This window comes from Neolamprologus brichardi, chromosome 10 (genome assembly GCF_056152115.1).
Source record: "Neolamprologus brichardi isolate AB-2024 chromosome 10, ASM5615211v1, whole genome shotgun sequence".
In the NCBI taxonomy this organism is placed as follows: domain Eukaryota; kingdom Metazoa; phylum Chordata; class Actinopteri; order Cichliformes; family Cichlidae; genus Neolamprologus; species Neolamprologus brichardi.
In genome coordinates, this window is record NC_142113.1 from 34,302,248 (window position 1) to 34,322,208 (window position 19,961).

The 19,961-nt window shown below is 46.7% G+C and overlaps 3 protein-coding genes across 4 annotated transcripts in view; 2 read left to right on the plus strand and 1 right to left on the minus strand.

The window, feature by feature from the left end:
• Positions 1 to 19,961, plus strand: part of LOC118455741 (GTPase IMAP family member 7-like) — a 137,070-nt gene that overhangs the window by 28,697 nt on the left and 88,412 nt on the right. The window lies entirely within an intron of this gene.
• apbb3 (amyloid beta precursor protein binding family B member 3) lies at positions 406 to 10,684 on the minus strand. 2 transcript variants are annotated; one of them, XM_087847598.1, is made up of 12 exons: positions 10,359 to 10,684; positions 6,427 to 6,590; positions 6,285 to 6,340; positions 5,126 to 5,174; positions 4,525 to 4,674; positions 4,284 to 4,411; positions 3,064 to 3,178; positions 2,876 to 2,957; positions 2,698 to 2,781; positions 2,139 to 2,254; positions 1,882 to 2,061; positions 406 to 1,748 (listed from the first exon to the last, which is right to left on the minus strand). In XM_087847598.1, the coding sequence occupies exons 1-12, from the start codon at positions 10,405 to 10,407 to the stop codon at positions 1,494 to 1,496; spliced, it is 1,428 nt and encodes a 475-aa protein (XP_087703724.1). In that variant the 5' UTR covers positions 10,408 to 10,684; the 3' UTR covers positions 406 to 1,493. The 2 variants fall into 2 exon arrangements, with proteins under 2 accessions (XP_087703724.1, XP_087703723.1); XM_087847597.1 differs by having other exon boundaries at positions 6,285 to 6,343.
• Positions 12,322 to 18,932, plus strand: sra1 (steroid receptor RNA activator 1). The gene is made up of 6 exons (XM_087847630.1): positions 12,322 to 12,505; positions 13,941 to 14,054; positions 14,815 to 14,901; positions 14,975 to 15,135; positions 17,988 to 18,096; positions 18,184 to 18,932. The coding sequence occupies exons 1-6, from the start codon at positions 12,481 to 12,483 to the stop codon at positions 18,567 to 18,569; spliced, it is 882 nt and encodes a 293-aa protein (XP_087703756.1). The 5' UTR covers positions 12,322 to 12,480; the 3' UTR covers positions 18,570 to 18,932.

Here is a 19,961-nt window from a genome sequence, read left to right on the forward strand (position 1 = left end):
TCTCTTTATTTTTTTTTTTAATAATTTATCATCTTTGAACGTATTTTAATTTTTCAATATTTTGTTCTGTTTTTCTGTCTTTTTTTAATATTTTATTTTCACTTTTTAAAATCGTTTTTAACTGTTTCTGTTTTATTTTGTTATTTGTTGTTTTTGTTTTACACAAACAATAATATCGATTTTTCTTTCCCATTATATGTGTTATTGTTTCATAGATAATAATGTTTTACATTTTTTATTAATAGGATTTTATTAATATTTTTATTATTTGTATGATTTTTTGTGCTTACTTTTAAAATATTTATATTCATTATAAATGTTTTTTTACATTTTTATTTAATGTGTAAAAAATAAATGTTATTTCTTTAAACAGCTGTTGCTCGAGTTTCATGCCAGAAACAAATGTTTTTATCAGTTTATTATTGGTTCATTTATACATGACATCATTGATCACTTTGACTGCGAGGAAACAACGACAGTCTGTCAGATGCTCAGAAACTCAATCTTACCTAATAACAGTAAATACAGCACAGCTTCTATTTAAGGGTACGTCAGCCAATCAGGAAGCAGAAGGAGAGTCAGATGTCACTGTGGGCGTGGCATTTGTTTCAGTTCATGCCTGCATGCAAACTGCTGCTTTCAGCACAGGAAACAGGCCCGTTTATCTTCTGTTTCTCCAGCACGTGTTCGTCGCCCTCTGGTGGCCGAGTTAGTCAGCGCAGCTTTAAAACACGATAATGAAGCTCAAAGCAGAACAAACAGACGCGTCTCTACAGTTCTTGCTACGTGTCCTCTGTTTACAGGAAGTCTTCCTCCACCCGCGCTTTGGATGTGAAGCGGTCCTTTTTACTAACGTGGGCGGATTTTCACTGTTACCCTTTGATCGCCACCTCCTCTGCTCCTCCCTCGTTGTGCTTGTAGTGGTGACAGACCCTGGAGAGTTCAGGTGAGGCTGTGGCAGTCACACAGTGACTGATGATGTTACCTCTCAAACCAAACGCCTCACAGTTAATCTGATGATGGAAACTTGATCCACTAAGAGGAGCAGATGTGACTCCGCCCCTCGAGGGGAGGAGCTGTGATGACAGGAAACAAGAAAATGAACTTCAGTTACGACTCATAACCTCGGTTCTATGTGCACAGATGGAGCTGAAGGGGTCAAAGGTCAGGGCTCAGCCTTGTTTATGGTGTGGATGTTTTCAGCGATGAACCTGCTAACTTTGATCGACTTCGTCACTCGTCCTGCTGATCAGCTGCACCAGCAGGAGAGGCTGAATCACAGCGACTGACTCAGGTGTGTTTGTGGTCCTTTGGCGAGCATCGTGTTCTGGAGTTGCTGGTCATGTCACTCAGCCAGGCGGACCACCAGAGCCCTATGTGCACAGAGTTCAGCCAATCAGAGGCCGGTCTGGAGGCCCGGCGTGGTCAGGGGTAGCATATCTGGAGAATCAGCTACCCTGACCCTGGGGGCTCTGGTGGTCCCGCCTTCATCATTAGGACGTGGCGGCCTGTTTGTTGCGGAAAGTTTCAAAAAACGCCATCATGCCCTTCCTCACGCTGCTGCTGCCGCTACCCTTCGCCATCCTCTGCGCCATCATGCTGGAGCTGCTGCCGCCATGGTGACGGGATGTGAGGGGAGGGAAGGCGCCATCCATGGAGTTGGCCCGTTTCACCTTTGACGGGTTTGCACGCCATGATTTGATCCTTGGGGGAGGAGTCTGAGCCACCAGACACTTCTGATACTGGACCTGAAGGAGCAACAGCAGCCAGCAGAGGGCGCCAGAGGAACGATCAATATTTATCCAACATATCAACAAACTCCTCAAACCAAAACTCTGAGTGTGACTCAGGTGATCAGTGTCCGTGACCTGCGTCTCTCACCATGCACGCAGCCTGCACGGCCTCGGAGAGGATCCCAGCGTCCGGTTCGCACCAGAACACGTGACATTCAAACTGCTGCGTGCCGCCGTCCACGATCACTGCGAAGGTGTGGCTGTCGTGACCGACGCCCAGAAAGGTGAGGAAGCGTACCTGACACTCCCAGAGTGGCTCGTCGCCGTCCTGTGAGCACGACAGGAGGAGGGTTAAACACAGCCATGATGACCTTTGACCTGAAGTCTATGTGCAGAGGACTGTACCTGTCCTTTCCACAGCGACAGGACGTTATCGGTGACGTGGATCACTGTCGGCTCCCAGTCGTCTCGGTCTGTGGAGTTCATGATGCTTTCTATCGCTCGGTTCAACACCTCCATACCTGCGACACACATCAGCGACCTTTAACCTTTTAATCACACAATATACTCCTTTAAGAAAACTACTGGTCACACCAAACATTCACAGAGGGTTTTATTTCCACGGAGACCCTCCTGATCGGAGAGCTCGACAGCTGCGATCGTCCACGTCAGATGTTCCCTGTGGCTTCAGGTCGCTCAGCTGATCCGAGCAGGTCATGACCAGGACTCAGCTGGTCTCACGTGGGAGACTCGCTGAGCCGCGTATAAAAATGATCCTAAATAATTAGAGCAGTGTTTTGTTAAGTCGCTTGAATTAAAGCTGACAGTCTGCATCATGGTTGTCTGAATGATCACCTGTGTGTGCGTGCTGTACATGAGTGTATATCGTGGCACCAGTGTTTCCAGTGAATGCATATTAATGGCTGAGCTCAGCCCAGCTGTGACAGGTGTGTTTATGTCCTACCCATGGCTCGCGACACCGGCAGGTTGCCGATGTACTGGACCTCAAACTTCTGCACCTGCTGCCGCACTGCCTCCAGAAACTCCACTGAAACAGCAGCAAGATCAGTAATCAGCCAAAAGTAGTGCAGGACCAATCAGAGCGCAGCGTCTACACTAAGGACGCACAGCAGGGGACTCACCTTGTCTCGGCAGGTCCTCAGGTGAGATGCTCTCCATGGTCAGGGAGCGGGACGGCCTCACCAGAGCCTTCTCAGACATCATCTAAACACAGTGTAGAGAAGTGAAAAACGCTGACCTCTGACCTCTCAGGTAAACCAGCTGACCCACAGCAGCAGGTGACCCTGAGATGTGGGTGACCTCCACTGACCTTTGAGCACATCTCATGCAGCGCCGTGGCGATGGCTTTGGCTGGAGCGTCGCAGCGAAACACGTGACACTTCAGCACACAGCTGTCCTTATCCCCCGCCACGAAGGCAAAGTCCCTGAATGCACCACACACACACACACACACACACACACACACACACACACACACACACACACAGACACACACACACACGCACACACACACACACACACACACACACACACACACACACACACACAGACACACACACACACAGACACACACACACACACACACACGCACACACACACACACACACACACACAGACACACACACACACACACGCACACAGACACACGCACACAGACACACACACACACACACACACACACACAGACACACACACACACACACACACACACACACAGACACACACACACACGCACACACACGCACACACGCACACACACACACACACACACACACACACACACACAGACACACACACACAGACACACACACACACACACACACGCACACAGACACACACACACACACACACACACACACACAGACACACACACACACACAGACACACACACAGACACACACACACACACACACACGCACACACACACACACACACACAGACACACACACACACACACACACACACACACACACAGACACACACACGCACACACACACACAGACACACACACACACACACACGCACACAGACACACACACAAACACACACACACACGCACACACACACACACACACACACACACACAGACACACACACACACACGCACACAGACACACACAGACACACACGCACACAGACACACACACACACACACACACGCACACAGACACACACAGACACACACGCACACAGACACACACACACAGACACAGACACACACACGCACACAGACACACACACAAACACACACAGACACACACACACACACAGAAACACACACACACACACACAGCGGACCGATCAGGTGGTGATCAGCAGCTGAACTCGATAAATGACCCTGACGTGTGGAGGAGGCTGTGAGTGTAAGGGTAGTGGTTTACCTGTCCCTGCCCAGGTGTGAGGGGGGCGTGGCAAAGAAACAGAGAGTTAGTGTAAACAAACCGAAGCATGCAGGAGCACAAACCAGGAGTTCAGCTCAGCGAAGCACAAACACAGGAAGCGGGGAAATACGCTCTCTGATTGGCTCACCTGCCATTGTTGCAGCCCACCCCCCAAACACGGATATTGATGATTGGCTGACAGTGCAGGGGGGTGTGGTCTAATGGGTCCAACAGGGTCAGGGTGTCTTTTTTCAGAACTAGCATCATCTCGCGGCCCTGCAGACAGACAGGTGGATGGACAGGTGCATCACACCACTGATAAACAGGTTCCACAGGACACACGTGCACTTCCTGCATCCTGCCACAGGAGGGCAGCAGAGGTGTCTCACCTCCCCCCAGGCACCCAGCCGGTCTCTCTGCTCGGGGCTGCTGCAGTGAGACAGCTGCTGGATGACGTTACTAACAGCGAGGCTGCTGCGACCAGGAGAAAGGTCCTCCTCCTCCACCTGCAGCCAGCCGAGGGAGCGCACGGCAAAACACTGGACAGGTGGAGGGGGAGACATGTAGAGGGGGAGACAGGTGGAGGGGGAGACAGGTGGAGGGGGAGACAGGTGGAGGGGGAGACAGTAGGTTGATGGGTGACAAACAGAAACCAGGACACAGAGGCAGAGAGATTAAATCAGATTAATGCGCAATAAAACGAGGTCGAGAGACACAGACGCAAACAAAGAGAGAGAGAGTGAGATTAGCGCAGATTAGAGCACCAGAATAGGTCCTGGGCCAACGAGGACCTCTCGTTTCTGTGTTCAACACGTCGTTCCAGAAACCTCTCCATCATTTTCATCATGTTCACACAGGAAGTCAAATGTGCCCTTAATTTATTACCTGTGTAGATGAACAATAACCACAGGGGGCGCTGTGGCCCCAGTCAGAGTGACAGAGTTTTTATTTATTTGACAGAATCAGGTATTATTAATGTTGCTGTCTCACCTTGGAGTCAGGGTCGTGGTTGGTGAGGTCATCTTCATGCCACGAAGACCTGAGAAACAAAAACAGTATCACCTGCACGGGTGTAGAGTGCAAACAGCAGGTCCTCATGATTACAAGGATCAGTGTGTCCTCATAAGTCTGCAGAACTACAGTGAGGACCAGGGTCGGGTCCAGGACACACCAGTGGGGACAGCTGTGACGGGACTTCAGCTGTACGAGGACGTGTGTCCAGCGTGAGGACGTGTGTCCAGCGTGAGGACGTGTGTCCACTGTGAGGACGTGTGTCCACTGTGAGGATACGTGTCCACTGTGAGGACGTGTGTCCACTGTGAGGACGTGTGTCCACTGTAAAGATGTGTGTCCACTGTGAGGACGTGTTTACACTGTGAGGACATGTGTCCACTGTGAGGACATGTGTCCACTGTGAGGATGTGTGTCCACTTTGAGGACGTGTGTCCACTGTGAGGACGTGTGTCCACTGTAACGATGTGTGTCCACTGTGAGGACGTGTCCACTGTGAGGACGTGTGTCCACTGTAACGATGTGTGTCCACTGTGAGGACGTGTCCACTGTGAGGACGTGTGTCCACTTTGAGGATACGTGTCCACTGTGAGGATACGTGTCCACTGTGAGTACATGTGTCCACTGTGAGGACGTGTGTCCACTGTGAGGATGTGTGTCCACTGTGAGGATGTGTGTCCACTGTGAGTACATGTGTCCACTGTGAGGACGTGTGTCCACTGTGAGGATGTGTGTCCACTGTGAGTACATGTGTACACTGTGAGTACATGTGTACACTGTGAGGACGTGTGTCCACTGTGAGGACGTGTGTCCACTGTGAGTACATGTGTCCACTGTGAGGACGTGTGTCCACTGTGAGTACATGTGTCCACTGTGAGGACGTGTTTACACTGTGAGGACGTGTGTCCACTGTGAGGACACGTGTCCACTATGAGGTCATGTGTCCACTGTGAGGACGTGTGTCCACTGTGAGGACGTGTGTCCACTGTGAGGACATGTGTCCACTGTGATGACATGTGTCCACTGTGAGGACAGTTTAGTCGTCACTCTTTAAAGGACAGCTGAGTGTCCTGGACCTGGACACCTTTAAGCTGTCATGGTGGGAACACGTCACCCATACTGCACATGTATGTGTTACCTGTCCTCAGGTGGACCTTCTGTCTCCTTGTTGGAGCTCTGCTGTCCAGCCTCCTCCTGCTGAGACACCACAGAAGAAGAAAAGCCTGAGGTGACCGGGTCAATCTGAGCAGGTTTACTGGAGCAGGTCTGCTTCTTCTCACCTGGGCATCGAGCAGCTGCGGCGTCCCTGTAAGACGGGGATGTTGCCACTGGGTGGCGCCGGTGGGAACGTGCCAGTAGTACGTTCCCGTGGAGTCTTTGATGGTTCTCCAGCCAGAGGGAAGGTCTGGGTCCAGCAGCAGGTTCTGGTCTGTCCAGATGTTGTCTGCAGGGACACAAAGCAGGTAAATGTGAACTGTTTAAAAGATGGAGCAAGCTTCTGTCTCTGAGAATATGGGCGGGGCTTAAACCTGCATTCAATCTGATGGCCACCAGTGGGCGATGTGTGTGGTTCCTGTTTATGAGTCGCTCATTTCAGTCACACGTGTGATAGACTGGAGCATCGACAGGAGTACTGTGATCGACTGATTAGCCAATGAATGTGCGCCTTCACATTTAGACCCCTTTGTATTGTCCATATCAGTAAATATTTTTAACAGCGCCCCCTGCAGGTCACAGCAGTGGATGTAGCTGGCGACCGCAGCCAGTCGTCAAAGCAGCTGCCAACATCATCGAACATCTCTGCCTCTGCTGCATCTTTCACAAACATCAGTCAGGCCTCCTGCAGAACCACAGCCCCCCCCCCCCCCCCCCCCCCCCCCCCCCCACCACCACCACCACCACCACCACCACCACCCACACAAACTGTAAACTGACTCTACTGGACTCCACAGACCATCACTGGATGCTGCTCTATGGACAATCCTGCTCATGTTGATCACTGTGTTTCACACTGTGAAGCTGCTACGCTGGTCACTCTAAACCACTTCAGAGTCACTTTAAATCTCATTGTAAATTTTAGACTCTTATCAACCCTTTTACCTCAAAGTGTACATTTACTCCCCTTTATATTTATTCTTATTCGTACTCTTCCTACATGTTGTTCTTGTGCACTGTATGGACCTGGAGCCTCGTCGTCTGTACATGGCAGCGATGACAATAAAGTTTACTTTGAGTTTGAAAACCCAAAATCTTAAATATTCTTAAATTATTTTAGTCTTCTGTTTAAACCAACTAGCACCCCGTGATGATGATGATGATGATGATGATGGTGATGAGTGTTACTCCATCCATAAATGCGAGTCAGGGTTCAAATAAAGCACTAGCCAAAGTAATCCCATTACTGCACTCATCTCTAATCGTGTTGTCAAACTTCTTTCAGATGTGCAGAGTCCAGTCAAACATTCATTTTGTGTGCAGCTGTATCTGAAACATGCTGCTCACTGTCAGCTCCAGCTTTCAGTCCACAAACTGAGCTCAGACATCCATCACCTCACAGCTGCTTTCACCTCCCAGGACCTGCGTCCACATGTGTGGACGTCACATTTTGGGTTATTTAGACCAAAATACTCAATTTTGCTCTACAAGTGCCTGATGTCCACTTACGAGGACGTTATACTGCTAATGTTCTATCAAAATTTTAAACAAATCCTCATATGTGGCTCTCATTTTTCTTAAAAACAAAAATCAGGTAAAAATAAAATCAGGTAATTCTTTGTTTTACATTCATCGGGCTCCAATCAGCCCAAATATCAAAGAGAAATCAAAAATGCTGCAGTGGAAGAGTTCGGGTCTTACGGGGTTAAAGCCGCGCTCTGCCCATCATCAGATCAGGCATCGATCTCGGGGCATCAGCACTGCTGTCCTCTGCAGAGGACACGTCCATGCACGCTCAGTCAGCGCTGACACATCACAACTGCATCTGTTCACTTAAAGCAGCGGCACTTATAATCATTTTAATAAAGTGAGCTGTTGCATTTATGTATAGACACATTTAGCAGCTCACGGTTATTGAAAGCGTCCTTTTACAGGCAGCTGAACGCTCTGTGATTGGCTGCTCTCTGCACCGATGTTCAGATGTGCGTCCGTGGATCTGAAACGTTTTCTCAGGCAGATTCTGAACGAGCTGCTTCTCTGGTTCCTGCAGGCTCCTGGGTTCTTCTGGAGAATCCTGAACATAAGTTTGTATGTTTCTATGAGCTGTCCCCGAGCGCCGACACGTCCACCACCTTGTGTCCTTCAGTCCTGCTGCTCTGCTAACACACTGCTGACTCTCTGAGCTCCGAATGTTCCTGTTTTATTCCTGATGTATCTGTAAAAGCTACAACAGGAGAGGCCGACGGTGATCGGAGGTCACTCTGCATTAGAGGAAGAGAGGAAACCGGAGAAGCTGTGAATAATTAATAAGAGCTCCGAGACACGAGACGCTGAATGGGCTGATTAAAAGACAAGGATACGATCAGCCTGAGGCGGGGAGGCGGGGCCAGGCTGCTGACCAGCCGAGCTACAGCCTGAAAGTCGTTCCCACGGCAGCGTTAGACAGCAGTTAGCTGTGATTGGGAGTTTATACACAGACACAGAGACGCTTACATTCAGTCATGTGGGGCGTTTAATATTCCTGGTATATAATCACACGTGTTTCAGATTAAGATGAAAGTTTAAAGTCACGCTCATCCAAACCTTTATTTTAGTCTGTTTCCCCAAACAGAGAGAGACGCCTGCTGAGCATGAACTCAGAGGTTTGTCTCATAAATGTTCATGTTGAAGCTGAACGTTGAGCTTCTGCTGGTTCAGGGCTGATGGAGGACTGAGACAGTAACAACGAATGAGATACGCTAGCAAAGTGACCCAGACAACAAAGTAAAGCTAGTTTTCAGCTACGAGCCGACACGAACCCGACGTATTAGCCAGAGGTCCTTTACTACGGTTCGGAGCCGCGGACCTGTTTTATATACGAATAGTTTTCTACACGAGATCACTGCAGAAAGTGCAGCCTTACCTAATGTCCACCTACTGTTACTCATTTATATTCAGATTTAAACATCTAGTTGTGTTGGTGTGGAGAGTAACCTTCAGTAACAGTAATAAATCACAGAAATAGTTCATTCATGTAGCTGTAAAAAGCATGATAATATATTAAGTAATCCAAAGTATTCAGAATAGTTACTCTCATTGAGTAAAGTAACAGAATATGTTACAAAATACTTTTTGGATTATGTAATCTGTAATCTGTAGTGGAATACATTTAAAAAGTAACCTTCCCAACGCTGCATATAAGAGAAATGATGGCAGCTCTGAGTCTAATCCAGCCCTGGATACAAACAGCTGACTTCACAGGCTGTGACCTGAGCGTCCTGTGTGCGACTGCAGCGGAGCTTTAGCTCATAATGACCCTTTAAAAGACGAGTGATGGAGGACAAACACCACCGTCCTTCTTTAGACTTTGTTGTGTCCCTCTGTGTTTTTGAGCCTAATGAGGACCCCGAACACCAGAAGCTCAGGCAGTTAGCCAGTAGCTAACAAAAAAGGTTGCATTAACAATAAAAACACTGAAGACTATTTCTGCTTAATTTGTTACTTTTCCTCCAATCAGCACTCGTATGTTGGTTAGCTGCAAGACTTAAAGTGAGCATGTAGGTTATATATCCAAATGCTTCAGTGTAGCCACACAAACAAACTCTAGAGCTGTGAATCCACTTTAGTAGGCTAGTGCTAACACATGCTATCATGCTAACAGACCCCAAATAACAACAAATGTTCTTAAATATCTGTGAACCTGTGTAGCCCTCTCTGCGTCCAGTAATATTTCTGTTTATACATTTGACAGCTTAACTACAGTGATGGCTGTGCTGACAGATGTTATCTGCTGCAGCTGGATGCTGTGTGGAAGGTGCACCTGCTGGCTACATACATGTACTGACAAAGACTGAAGCTAAAGCTCAAAGGTTCAATCATGACAACATGCTAACACAACGAACACAAGCTAACAAGTTTAGAATCATGAGTCAGAGCAGTGAAGCTAAAAGGTCAGAGGTCATGAGGTTATGCTAACAGGCTGCAGCTACAGTGTGGACAAACACGTTAGCAGGTCCTGGTTAGGATCAGCATCACCAGGACCCCTGTTTGCATGTATGTGTGATTGTGTGTGTCTTACCATCATAGTTGACTATAATGATGGCCAACATGTAGTCCTTGCCCATCATGGCTCCGCCCTCCAATGCGTGTGTTCCAATCAGCTGATCACCAACACACACACACACACACGGGCCCAGAGGACGGTCGTTAACGTCTCCCGTTCGCCTCTCTCTCTCTCTGTCTGTCAGTCTTTCTCAGCGTCTCTCGTTCCTCCGGCTGTCGCGCTCTCCGACGACACCATCAGTCTTCTTCTTCTCCTCCTTTGTGCTTGCCCGGCGTTTGTCTCTCCCTCTCTCTCCCTCCTCTCTGCCTGATAAACGATGCTGCTTGTCCTCCTCTCCTCCCTGTCCTCCCTCTCCCTGACTCTCCTCCTCCTGCTGATGTCATCACTCCCCTCCCTCTCCTATCTCACCCTTCACTGTAAAAAACTCAGTGTTATACTGTGGTGGTGTTCACACGATGTTTGGTAAACAGTCAACTCGAGGCACATATTGTAACGTAGACCCTACAATAATAGATACAGAGAAAAACCCAACAATCATATGACCCCCTATGAGCAGCACTTTGGCGACAGTGGGAAGGAAAAACTCCCTTTTAACAGGAAGAAACCTCCAGCAGAACCAGGCTGAAGGAGGGGCGGGGCCATCTGCTGCGATTGGTTGGGGTGAGAGAAGGAAGACAGGATAAAGACATGCTGTGGAAGAGAGACAGAGATAAATACTCCTCCAGTCTGGCAGGAAGTCATCTGTGCCTCAGATTTGGAGGTCTGATTCTCATTCCCACTGTTTCACACTCGGCTACGAGTAAATACGAACAAGTATCTCTGCCTGGTTTTAGACATCCAGCAGTTAATGTCATGAGTGCAGCTGACAGAGGGCAGATCATCAGATCATCTGCACGGGACAGCAGGAGATGTTGTGGTTCTTTATGATTGTACCAAGTGGGAGCATGTAGAGGCTAAAGAGCAGTGGACCGAGGACAGAACTCCGAGGAAGTGTGATTACTGCTAACTGAAACACTTTGGCCGTTAGATATGGTGACAGGTAATTCATTTTGTTTGTTTTCAAATCATCTGCTGAGAAATGAAAGATTATAAATGATTAATTAACAGTGGCTCTAAGAGGTGTGACACAGGTGTGACAGGTCGGTGGGGTCGAGTACAGAGACTGTAACTGATGAGGAACTTCAGGTGAGAACGTTGGTCTTGTGGAGTTGAACCTCTATTTCCTGGATCAACGTTTCACTTTTCACTTCACTAACGGGAGCAGCTACACGGTTATTAGTGTGACTTTCACAATAAAATACTCCAGAGATCAACTAATGACTGCATCCAGGTTCATTAGTTTGTTTACAGTCTCGCTCTCTCTTTATTTCAGGCTCACTGCGTGTCTCACTACGTCATCATATCTGTGACACAGCGGCCACGTGTCCCGGAAATGTTTGTAATGCTGGGAGTTCGTGAAGCTCGAGAAATAGATACAAAACCATTTCCTTTTCAAAGTAAAAGCCTTAACATTAAACGTAAGAACATGTTTAAACGCAACACTATAATCGTTTATTTTATTTTCTAGTTTCTGGGCTTTTACTAACTATTTATAAATTATTAACTCTAAGAAATCATCTTGTTTCTTTGTTTGCTTGTCATAATCAGAAAACATGTATATTTACTCACTTAAGTAACTCAGTTATTGTATAATATTATTGTTAAATGTTATATTTTTATTATTTTATCATAGGTTATTATGATTTTTATATGCAGCAATTTATTTTTATTCCAATAATTCAGTGGTGACAGAAGAGTTTTCTCTGTTTTTGCACATCTATCTCTCCTTGAACAAGAAAAATACATATAAAAATGCATATCCTTTCTAATATTGGTCTGTGTAAATGCTATAATATATTATTAGAAAAATATAAAATAAATAAACGTTTCAAGAAACATTTATTTTGAAGCTGGACCGGAAACCGTTCCCCGTGTAGTCTGCCCGGCGTGTCCCGTCCACAGCAGGACTCTGTGTCGGTTTACTTTAAGTTTAATTTGGACCAAAGTTGCCCCGAAGCTTCGGTCCCTGTTTAGCTCGGTGGATTAGCCTCCCGGTTAGCTTAGCCCAGCTTCCCGCCGCTGCTCTCTGGACTCCAGCATGGAGGACATGTACGTTAAACCCGGTGAGTTTCCTCCTCCCGGCACAGAGCGGCTCTGCCTCCATGAAGAAGGACGTTAATGTTAATGAACGGCGTCGTGCCCGGTAACGATCTGCTCTCCTCTCTGGAGTCATCGCCTATTAACAGAACACAGTGACGAACTTCATTCACAAATCTGTGAATTTAAAGTTTTTAGGACTCCAGGCAGTAAATAAATAGTGTGTAAACATAATCTGTGTCAGGTACCAGTTATTGGGTTGTTATTCAACATTCGGCCAGCAAACAATCCATAAAATAGAAATGGAGGTTTAATTAGTGTTTTATTTAAGGGTAACGGGCTGTTGCGACTTGTATGAGTACGTGTAAGGTTACATTTGAAAGTATGTCTGATTTAAACATGCCGTTTGTAGCTGATTTCTCTATGAGTGGAGTCTTCGTGTTCAGAATGATGAACCGGAGTTTGGTTGGACTCGCTGGACACGTAAACGAGTCCGCCTGCTCAGCTGGAACAGAGTCACCTGAGAGCCAGGTAGTACCAGAGTCATGTGGTCAGCTGACTCCGAAGGGAGTCTGTGTTTATCTAACATCAGAGACACCGCGCGTGGAAAGAAAGACGAGACGAACCTCATTCAAAAACCTGTTAGTTTTACATTTCGCGGAAGCTTTAGCCAGCTAACACACCTGATACCTGTAAATGTTCGTGTTTCTTAATCCTGAGTGTAAGTATTTATGTTCGGCTCACGAGTCATCCTCCAGATGATCATCATTCAGGTGCAAACAGCAGTTTCATTTGATGTTTCCACAAACTGAAAGTCCTGATCAGGTTATAGCGGAAATCACGTGATCAGTGACGGATCGATAAACGACCTGACTGACCTTATGTTTACACACATGTGGACGACGTTAGTGTGGCTGTTTTTAAATTACAGAGCTGCTTTCCCTCGTTGATCAGTTATTGATTACGTGGCATCAGATGGTGTGTTTCTGTCTTGACTGATGAGGCTCATTGATCACATGAACAGCTTCAGCCATCTGTCACAGGGCAAACTGAGATATTGATCCCAGTGTGCTTTAAATTAGAGGATGGATCATGTGACCAGTGAGGGGATCAATAATCAGCCACAGTAACGACACAAACCTTCTCCTGCGTGATGTGAGTGATGTCCCTGAACCTCACACCATCCCACCTTTACCTGAAACATCCCGGGTGGAAGGACCACTTCTTTATCTGAATTCTGCAGACTGTCAGGTCCCTGCCGTCGGCAGTGTTCTCAAAAATAGAAACGCTCCTCGCTGTTGTTCAGACTCCATTTTTAATTCCATTAAGTAGAAAGCGGCGTGGGCTCGGCCCTTCAGGTGTTTCAGGAAACATTTGTACGGGCAGCAGTGGAGCAGACGTGACTGCGTGCAGCTCTTACTGAGGAACGAGCTGGTGTAACACTCCCAACTCTTTGAGCAGGTAACCAGGAGCGGGGCTGGAACGACCCCCCTCAGTTCTCCTATGGCCTTCAGATGAACCACGGACCACAGAGGAACCTCCTCAACAAGAGACCGCCTCCAGCGCCGACCTCAGGTACGAACAGTAGTGATGTGCCGGTCGATAACCAAACGGCTCTTATTGGGAGCCGTGTTTCTTTTTTTTTTTCCTCGCACTTTTTTTCGCTTCACGCCGCACGTGAGCCTTGTGTTTGTGGTGAGCAGAGGGGGGAGGGGCGGTAGTTCCACTCACAGCAGACACTGTCACACAGAGCCGCACAACAACCTGCACAGGCTCCTGACAACTGTCCACCCATCAGTGCAAGGGGGATAAAACACCGTCAGCTGAGGTGCCAGTGTGTCTGCAGCTGCACCACAACCCTGAACCAACCCAGAGCTCTATGTTTGCAGACGTCTGTGACCCAGCAAGACCCAGCTCAGCTGATACAGACAAACATGACTGCACTTGGTTTCCAACTATTTTCAGTTGCAGATGTTAAAGCATTCAGAAAGTTTGCAAACAGGAACACACTCGCAGGCCTGTGTGACAGAGAACGTCTGCTTTTTGTTTTGCATATTTTCATTCATATTGTGTTGTGTTTTGGTTTGCAGTGTTTCGTGTTGTTAAATAGTTAATAGTAGAATTGTAAATAGTTGGTTTTTGTATTTTATCATTTATTTTTTACATTTTATGTGGAGTGAATCAGTAATTAATTTTGTCCATAATTTTATATTGTTGATAATAAATGAATTAAAGCAATAAAACAACCTGAACAGCTGGACGTCCCTAACAGTCAGCTGATCCACCTGCTGCTAACAACTACAACCGCACACTTAATACTGACCTTCACCTACAGGTGCAGGAGCCCCACCTGCAGCCCCTCCCTCCTCCAACCCTCTCGCACCACCTCCCTGTGCTGTAGCTCCGCCTCTACTCAACCCAGGTAAGAAAGGTTTCTAATGAGATGGTGAGTTTACGCCTGACAGCTGAGACATTTGTTGTTTGGTTTCTCCCAGCTGGGCCTCCACCTGGTGCCGTGGCCACGCCCCCTCCTCATCTGGGGCAAATGAGGACGAAGAGAGAGGCTGCGATCAGCCAATCAGAGAGTGAGCCTGAAGTTGAGGGCGTGATGTCGGTGCTGAACGGAGCGCTCGCTGCCTGCAGACGCGCTGTGAAAGTGAGTTCAAAATGTGACGTCATTCAGGGGTAAAACCGCAAAGGATTCTGGGAACTCGTGGCAAGAGGTACTAGCGCACGCAGGCTTTCACGTGAAATCAGTCACAGCGATAAAAAGAAACACAAAGAATGTCAAGAAGCTGTTGTGTTATTAGCTGCAGTAGCCGGTCACATGACAGCCACGGGAAGCCGACGGTAAAGAGATCGTTGTTATCGGATTACATCGTTGAAGAGAAATTGTTCGAGCCATGTTTCCATAGTAACAAAGAGCTGACGGATGGCCTGGATTAATTGTAGCAGTGATTCTTGAGAGAAGGGACAAAACATGTCCGGCAGATAAAACCCAATTTTGTGGTTAAAAATATGCATACATGTGTTACCCAGCTGCCTAAAAGACAAACCAAGCCGATGTTTATACAACAAAACTATGACTTTGCATTTTTTATACATATATATTTATTTTAAATGGTACAACACATTACCAGTACTTTAAAAATCCACTGTGCAGAAGCAGGTGTGATGATATTAAAATACAGAAAAAAAATTAAAAGTAATGTAAAATTAAACATCATGGCTCTCGTCACTAAGTAAATGGTAAATAGTCTGTATTTATATAGCGCTTTACTCGTCCAGTCATCCACACACTCACACACTGGTGATGCAGCTACATTGTAGCCACAGCCACCCTGGGGCGCACTGACAGAGGCGAGGCTGCCAGACACTGGGGCCATTGGGCCCTCTGACCACCACCAGTAGGTGAAGTGTCTTGTTCAAGGACACAACGACCGAGACTGTCGGAGCCGGGGCTCGAACCGGCAACCTTCTGATTACAAGACGAACTCCCAACTCTTGAGCCACGATCACCCCTCAGTATTTAAGTTAATACCTTATATAATATCAAAATATGACATTGAAAATTTATTTTTAAATATTTTTTAAGTGATTAAAATCGTGTCCAGAGTTTTTGTCAACACCATCAAATTTTTTCAAAAGTAGAACAAAAATCAGGAATGATTGTGGGCAGCTTACACTCTGAGGACCCCTTTACCACTTCCTGTTTGAGACACATGCCACGAGGTCACTGCTGTGATAATTTTTTTATTTTTATTTCATTTATTGCACACCTTTCTGATGAAACTCTGTGTCTGTGGCTTCTGTCAGAAAAACGTGTTATGAGAGAAAGTCGGGTATTTTGTCAACACCATCAGGATGTTTGTCTGACTGTTGACCCTTTTTCTAATGGTGTTGACAAATGTCACAAAAGTGTGCTATTCATCAATTCTATTAAGTTATTTTTTACTAATATTTCAGTCATATTACTTCCTGTGTATTTTACTGATATTTCTGCTTCACAGACGTGTCAAATATTATCAAATTTGTCTTATCTTGAATCTCATTGTTTATGCATATAAGAGACAAATATTGTTCTGTCTACACCGCCACATCCTTGAAATTCAGGGAAATGAAGGACGCATTTGAGGCCGCATTTCGAGCAGCCTTTGAATTGGGACAGCCTTCGTCGTGTTGCGGTGACGTAATCGGCCTTAAAATGCGGCCTTTAAGGCTGCAGACCCTGAGTTGGGACACAGACATTATCTTCATCAGAGAAATTGACCCTGTGCATGAGAAAATGCTAACTTCCTGGTTTGAGACCGGATGTGGGGTTGTACATTTCCGGTAGCTTTACTTTGCGGTCAATCGCTACTGCGAAGATATTCTCCACAATCATGTCCACAACTGGAAAACGGAAAGATGGCGTTAAGTTACAAAGAGGAGGTGGGAACACTCACCACTGTTGTGTCATAAAAATCTAATGATCAATTTTGACGTTTAAAGAGTTTAGATCGATCAGTTGTTTCCATCACTCAACACAAGCAGAACTGCAGCAGCATCGTCCACATTCAGAAGCTCATCTCTGTGTTGTGACTGGTCTCATGATTCAAACAGGCAAATGTTCAGCATTCAAACTACAGGTGAACAACAGTCAAACCAGATGTTTCCTGTTATGTCAGATCAGCTAGTCGAGTACACACCTACACAGCATGTTAACAAACCGTGAAAAAAGACACACAAAAAATGAACGATTGCTGGTAACGGTTTCTATACATTAGTATTTACGAAGGGTATGTTGTGACTTACCTTCAAACTTACAGCGGTCCCTCGCTATAACGCAGTTCACCTTTCACCTCGCTGTTTCACAGATTTTTTTAGTGCAAGTTTGCATGCTTATTTTTTACGTCACATTGTGTCCTGATCGCTGCAGACGATCTCCTCCGTCTCTCCTGTACAGAATCGCTGCATCGATGCAGCAGTGTGACTCTGAAGTGCAGTGCTGTACGTCCACGATGTCCACCAAACGTTTTGCACCGTCAAAAAATAAAATTGGCTACTTGATTTCACCTATCGCTGGTTATTTTTAGAACATAACACCCGCGATAAACGAGGGACAGCTGAGAAATATAACATTTGAATCCTTTTCTCTTTTGCTCTGAGGCGCGGGGAAAAAATATGGACAAGTCAATGAACATCATTTACAGATATATTGGGTAAATGCCCGAGACTTCTATAGAAATGTAAATCGCTGCTTTATTTATTTATTTGCTTAACTTGTTTTGGACCGTAAACAGGGCACGAATAGGACACCGGAAACAAAACTCCCCACAGGAGTTTCTGCACCGGAAGTAGCATATGCTAACGTGCACGTAGTCAATAACCAGATATTTCAAATCACCTGTCAGCGTCACAGTCTCACCTGCAGTACCAGGTTGGGCCACCGAGAGGCCAACGAGTCATTTCCTTTTCTGTTAACACAAAAATGTGTTTAACTCAGAGCGACCTTTGACCTGTGTGCAGGCTCAGGTGTGTAATGAAGTGGCAAAGCGCCTTCACCTGATGGAGGACAGCTGGAGGTCGGGTAGACTGAGCCTGCCTGTCAGGAGGCGCATGGACACCCTGTCTGCAGGTAAGGTGTCTCACTGCACACCTGTGTGCTCATCACTCACCTGTCTGCTCACTCACCTGTGTGCTCACTCGTCTGTTTGTCTCTCAGAGTTACAGAAGGGTCGCTGGGACGCGGCTGATGACATCCATCGCTCTCTTATGGTTGACCATGTGACTGAGGTTAGCCAATGGATGGTTGGTGTCAAGCGACTCATTGCTGAAACCCGAAATCTGAGTCCAGAACTGCTAGAACCACTTCAGAAAGTGAGAGGGCCGGTCGAGGACTCCGCAGAACCTGTCCGAGAACCGGTCAAGGAACCTGGAGAACTCCAGCAGTCTTTACAACTAGTCCAGAAGGAGGAAGAACCAGACTCAGCAGAACCAGTCCAGAACCCTGTAGAACCAGTCCAGGACCCTGTAGAACCAGTCCAGAACCCTGTAGAACCAGTCCAGGACCCTGTAGAACCAGTCCAGGACCCCGTCTCTGAGTCCTAACTGTCCAGGACTCCTCTCTTGACAAACTTTCACCAGGATTTGCTGCTTTAATTCTCACCATCATGTACTTAAAAACTTTGGCCCCTCCCAGCGGCTAAGCCTGGTAATCTTGATATTTTGGGATTTTGAACTTAATCTTCCTGGACTGTATTGGGAACTTTGGACCGTAAACAAAGTCGCCCCTGATTCTGCTGCTGAAGCTCCTCCCCCCACTGTAGCACCCTGCCACGGTTCTGTTTCTCTGGCATCTTTCTGGGCTCGAGTCCAGCCCAGTGAAACCTGGTTTCAGGATGAGTGTCGGGTCCTGATCAGGTGGATCCTGTTTCTGTCTGATGTGAGAATAAATCTGGTTTCTGTCCTCGATCTGTGTCGGCCTCTTTAATGCTCAATGACTGACTCTCCATCAGAGTCCCCGTTTCCTGATCCAGAACCACCAACATCGGGTATAAAAGTGTCTTTAGTTTCTAAGTTTAGGTCTGAGCTCAGTCACCCACCCGTGGAGGTCCTCGGTCACCTGGGTCATGGTGAGACTACCTGATAGGAACTGGACTTTTTTAATTCGTAGGTTCTTGAAGATATTTAACCCGTCCTCTGAAAGGCTTCTTCAGTTCTAAACGCTGGTGGTCCCACCTGGCCCCAGGTATGTCACCGCCCTGTCAGAGGAAAGGTTAGACATCTTCAGACAGAGTCCACAGGACAGCTGAGGTTTGTTAGGACTGTGTTTACTGTGACATGTAATCCAAAAATGGCATTAAGGATCATCTCCAACTAACCAATCAGATCTCTGGAAAATGACATAATTCCCTGAAGCCTCAGAGGTCAGACAGCCAGAGCGCTTGTGTTTGATGATCAGTTTAGAGGAACTTGACTCGAGCCGTGTTCCTGTCGGCTGCAGCAGGATTTTAAAGTGTATGTGTGGTCACGTGTGGTATTACCTGTAATAATAGCCACAGGTTAAAGTCCAGAAAGAAGAGATTTTTTTATTGAACCCCAAAACATAATAGTTCAATCCTGCAAAAAGATTCAAAATCTTGGGCCCATAAATAAATATTGGCTGATCAGCCCACAAAAAGGGGTAAAACACACAAAACCCAACTGATTTAACATCATGAACTCCAATCCCCCCCATGGTCCCGAGTTATGGAATGAGCCAATCTGCAGTTTCCCATCAAGGCTGGCTCTGCCCCTTTTCCACCTCTTGGCTCCTCAATCAAGAAGCTGGAGCAGCTGCAACATAGGTAAGTCAGAAAACAAAGATTAATCATACATAACAGTGTAAACTGAAATGTGCGCACTTGTTTTAGAACGCAGTGTTATGTGATACGTGATTATTTCTAAACCAAAACCAGTTCATTGTCCTGTAATTAATTCCTATATTTACAGAAAGACAAA

Coding starts and splice junctions, on each gene's coding strand:
- apbb3 (XM_087847597.1), bottom strand. CDS start 10,407: ATGATGGGCAAGGACTACATGTTGGCCATCATTATAGTCAACTATGAT. Junction 5,175..6,284: donor GAAGGTCCACCTGAGGACAG/GTAACACATACA, acceptor TTTGTTTCTCAG/GTCTTCGTGGCATGAAGATG. Junction 2,255..2,697: donor GCCGGTGTCGCGAGCCATGG/GTAGGACATAAA, acceptor TGTGTGTCGCAG/GTATGGAGGTGTTGAACCGA.
- sra1 (XM_087847630.1), top strand. CDS start 12,481: ATGGAGGACATGTACGTTAAACCCG. Junction 12,506..13,940: donor GGACATGTACGTTAAACCCG/GTGAGTTTCCTC, acceptor CTCTTTGAGCAG/GTAACCAGGAGCGGGGCTGG. Junction 14,902..14,974: donor TCCGCCTCTACTCAACCCAG/GTAAGAAAGGTT, acceptor GGTTTCTCCCAG/CTGGGCCTCCACCTGGTGCC.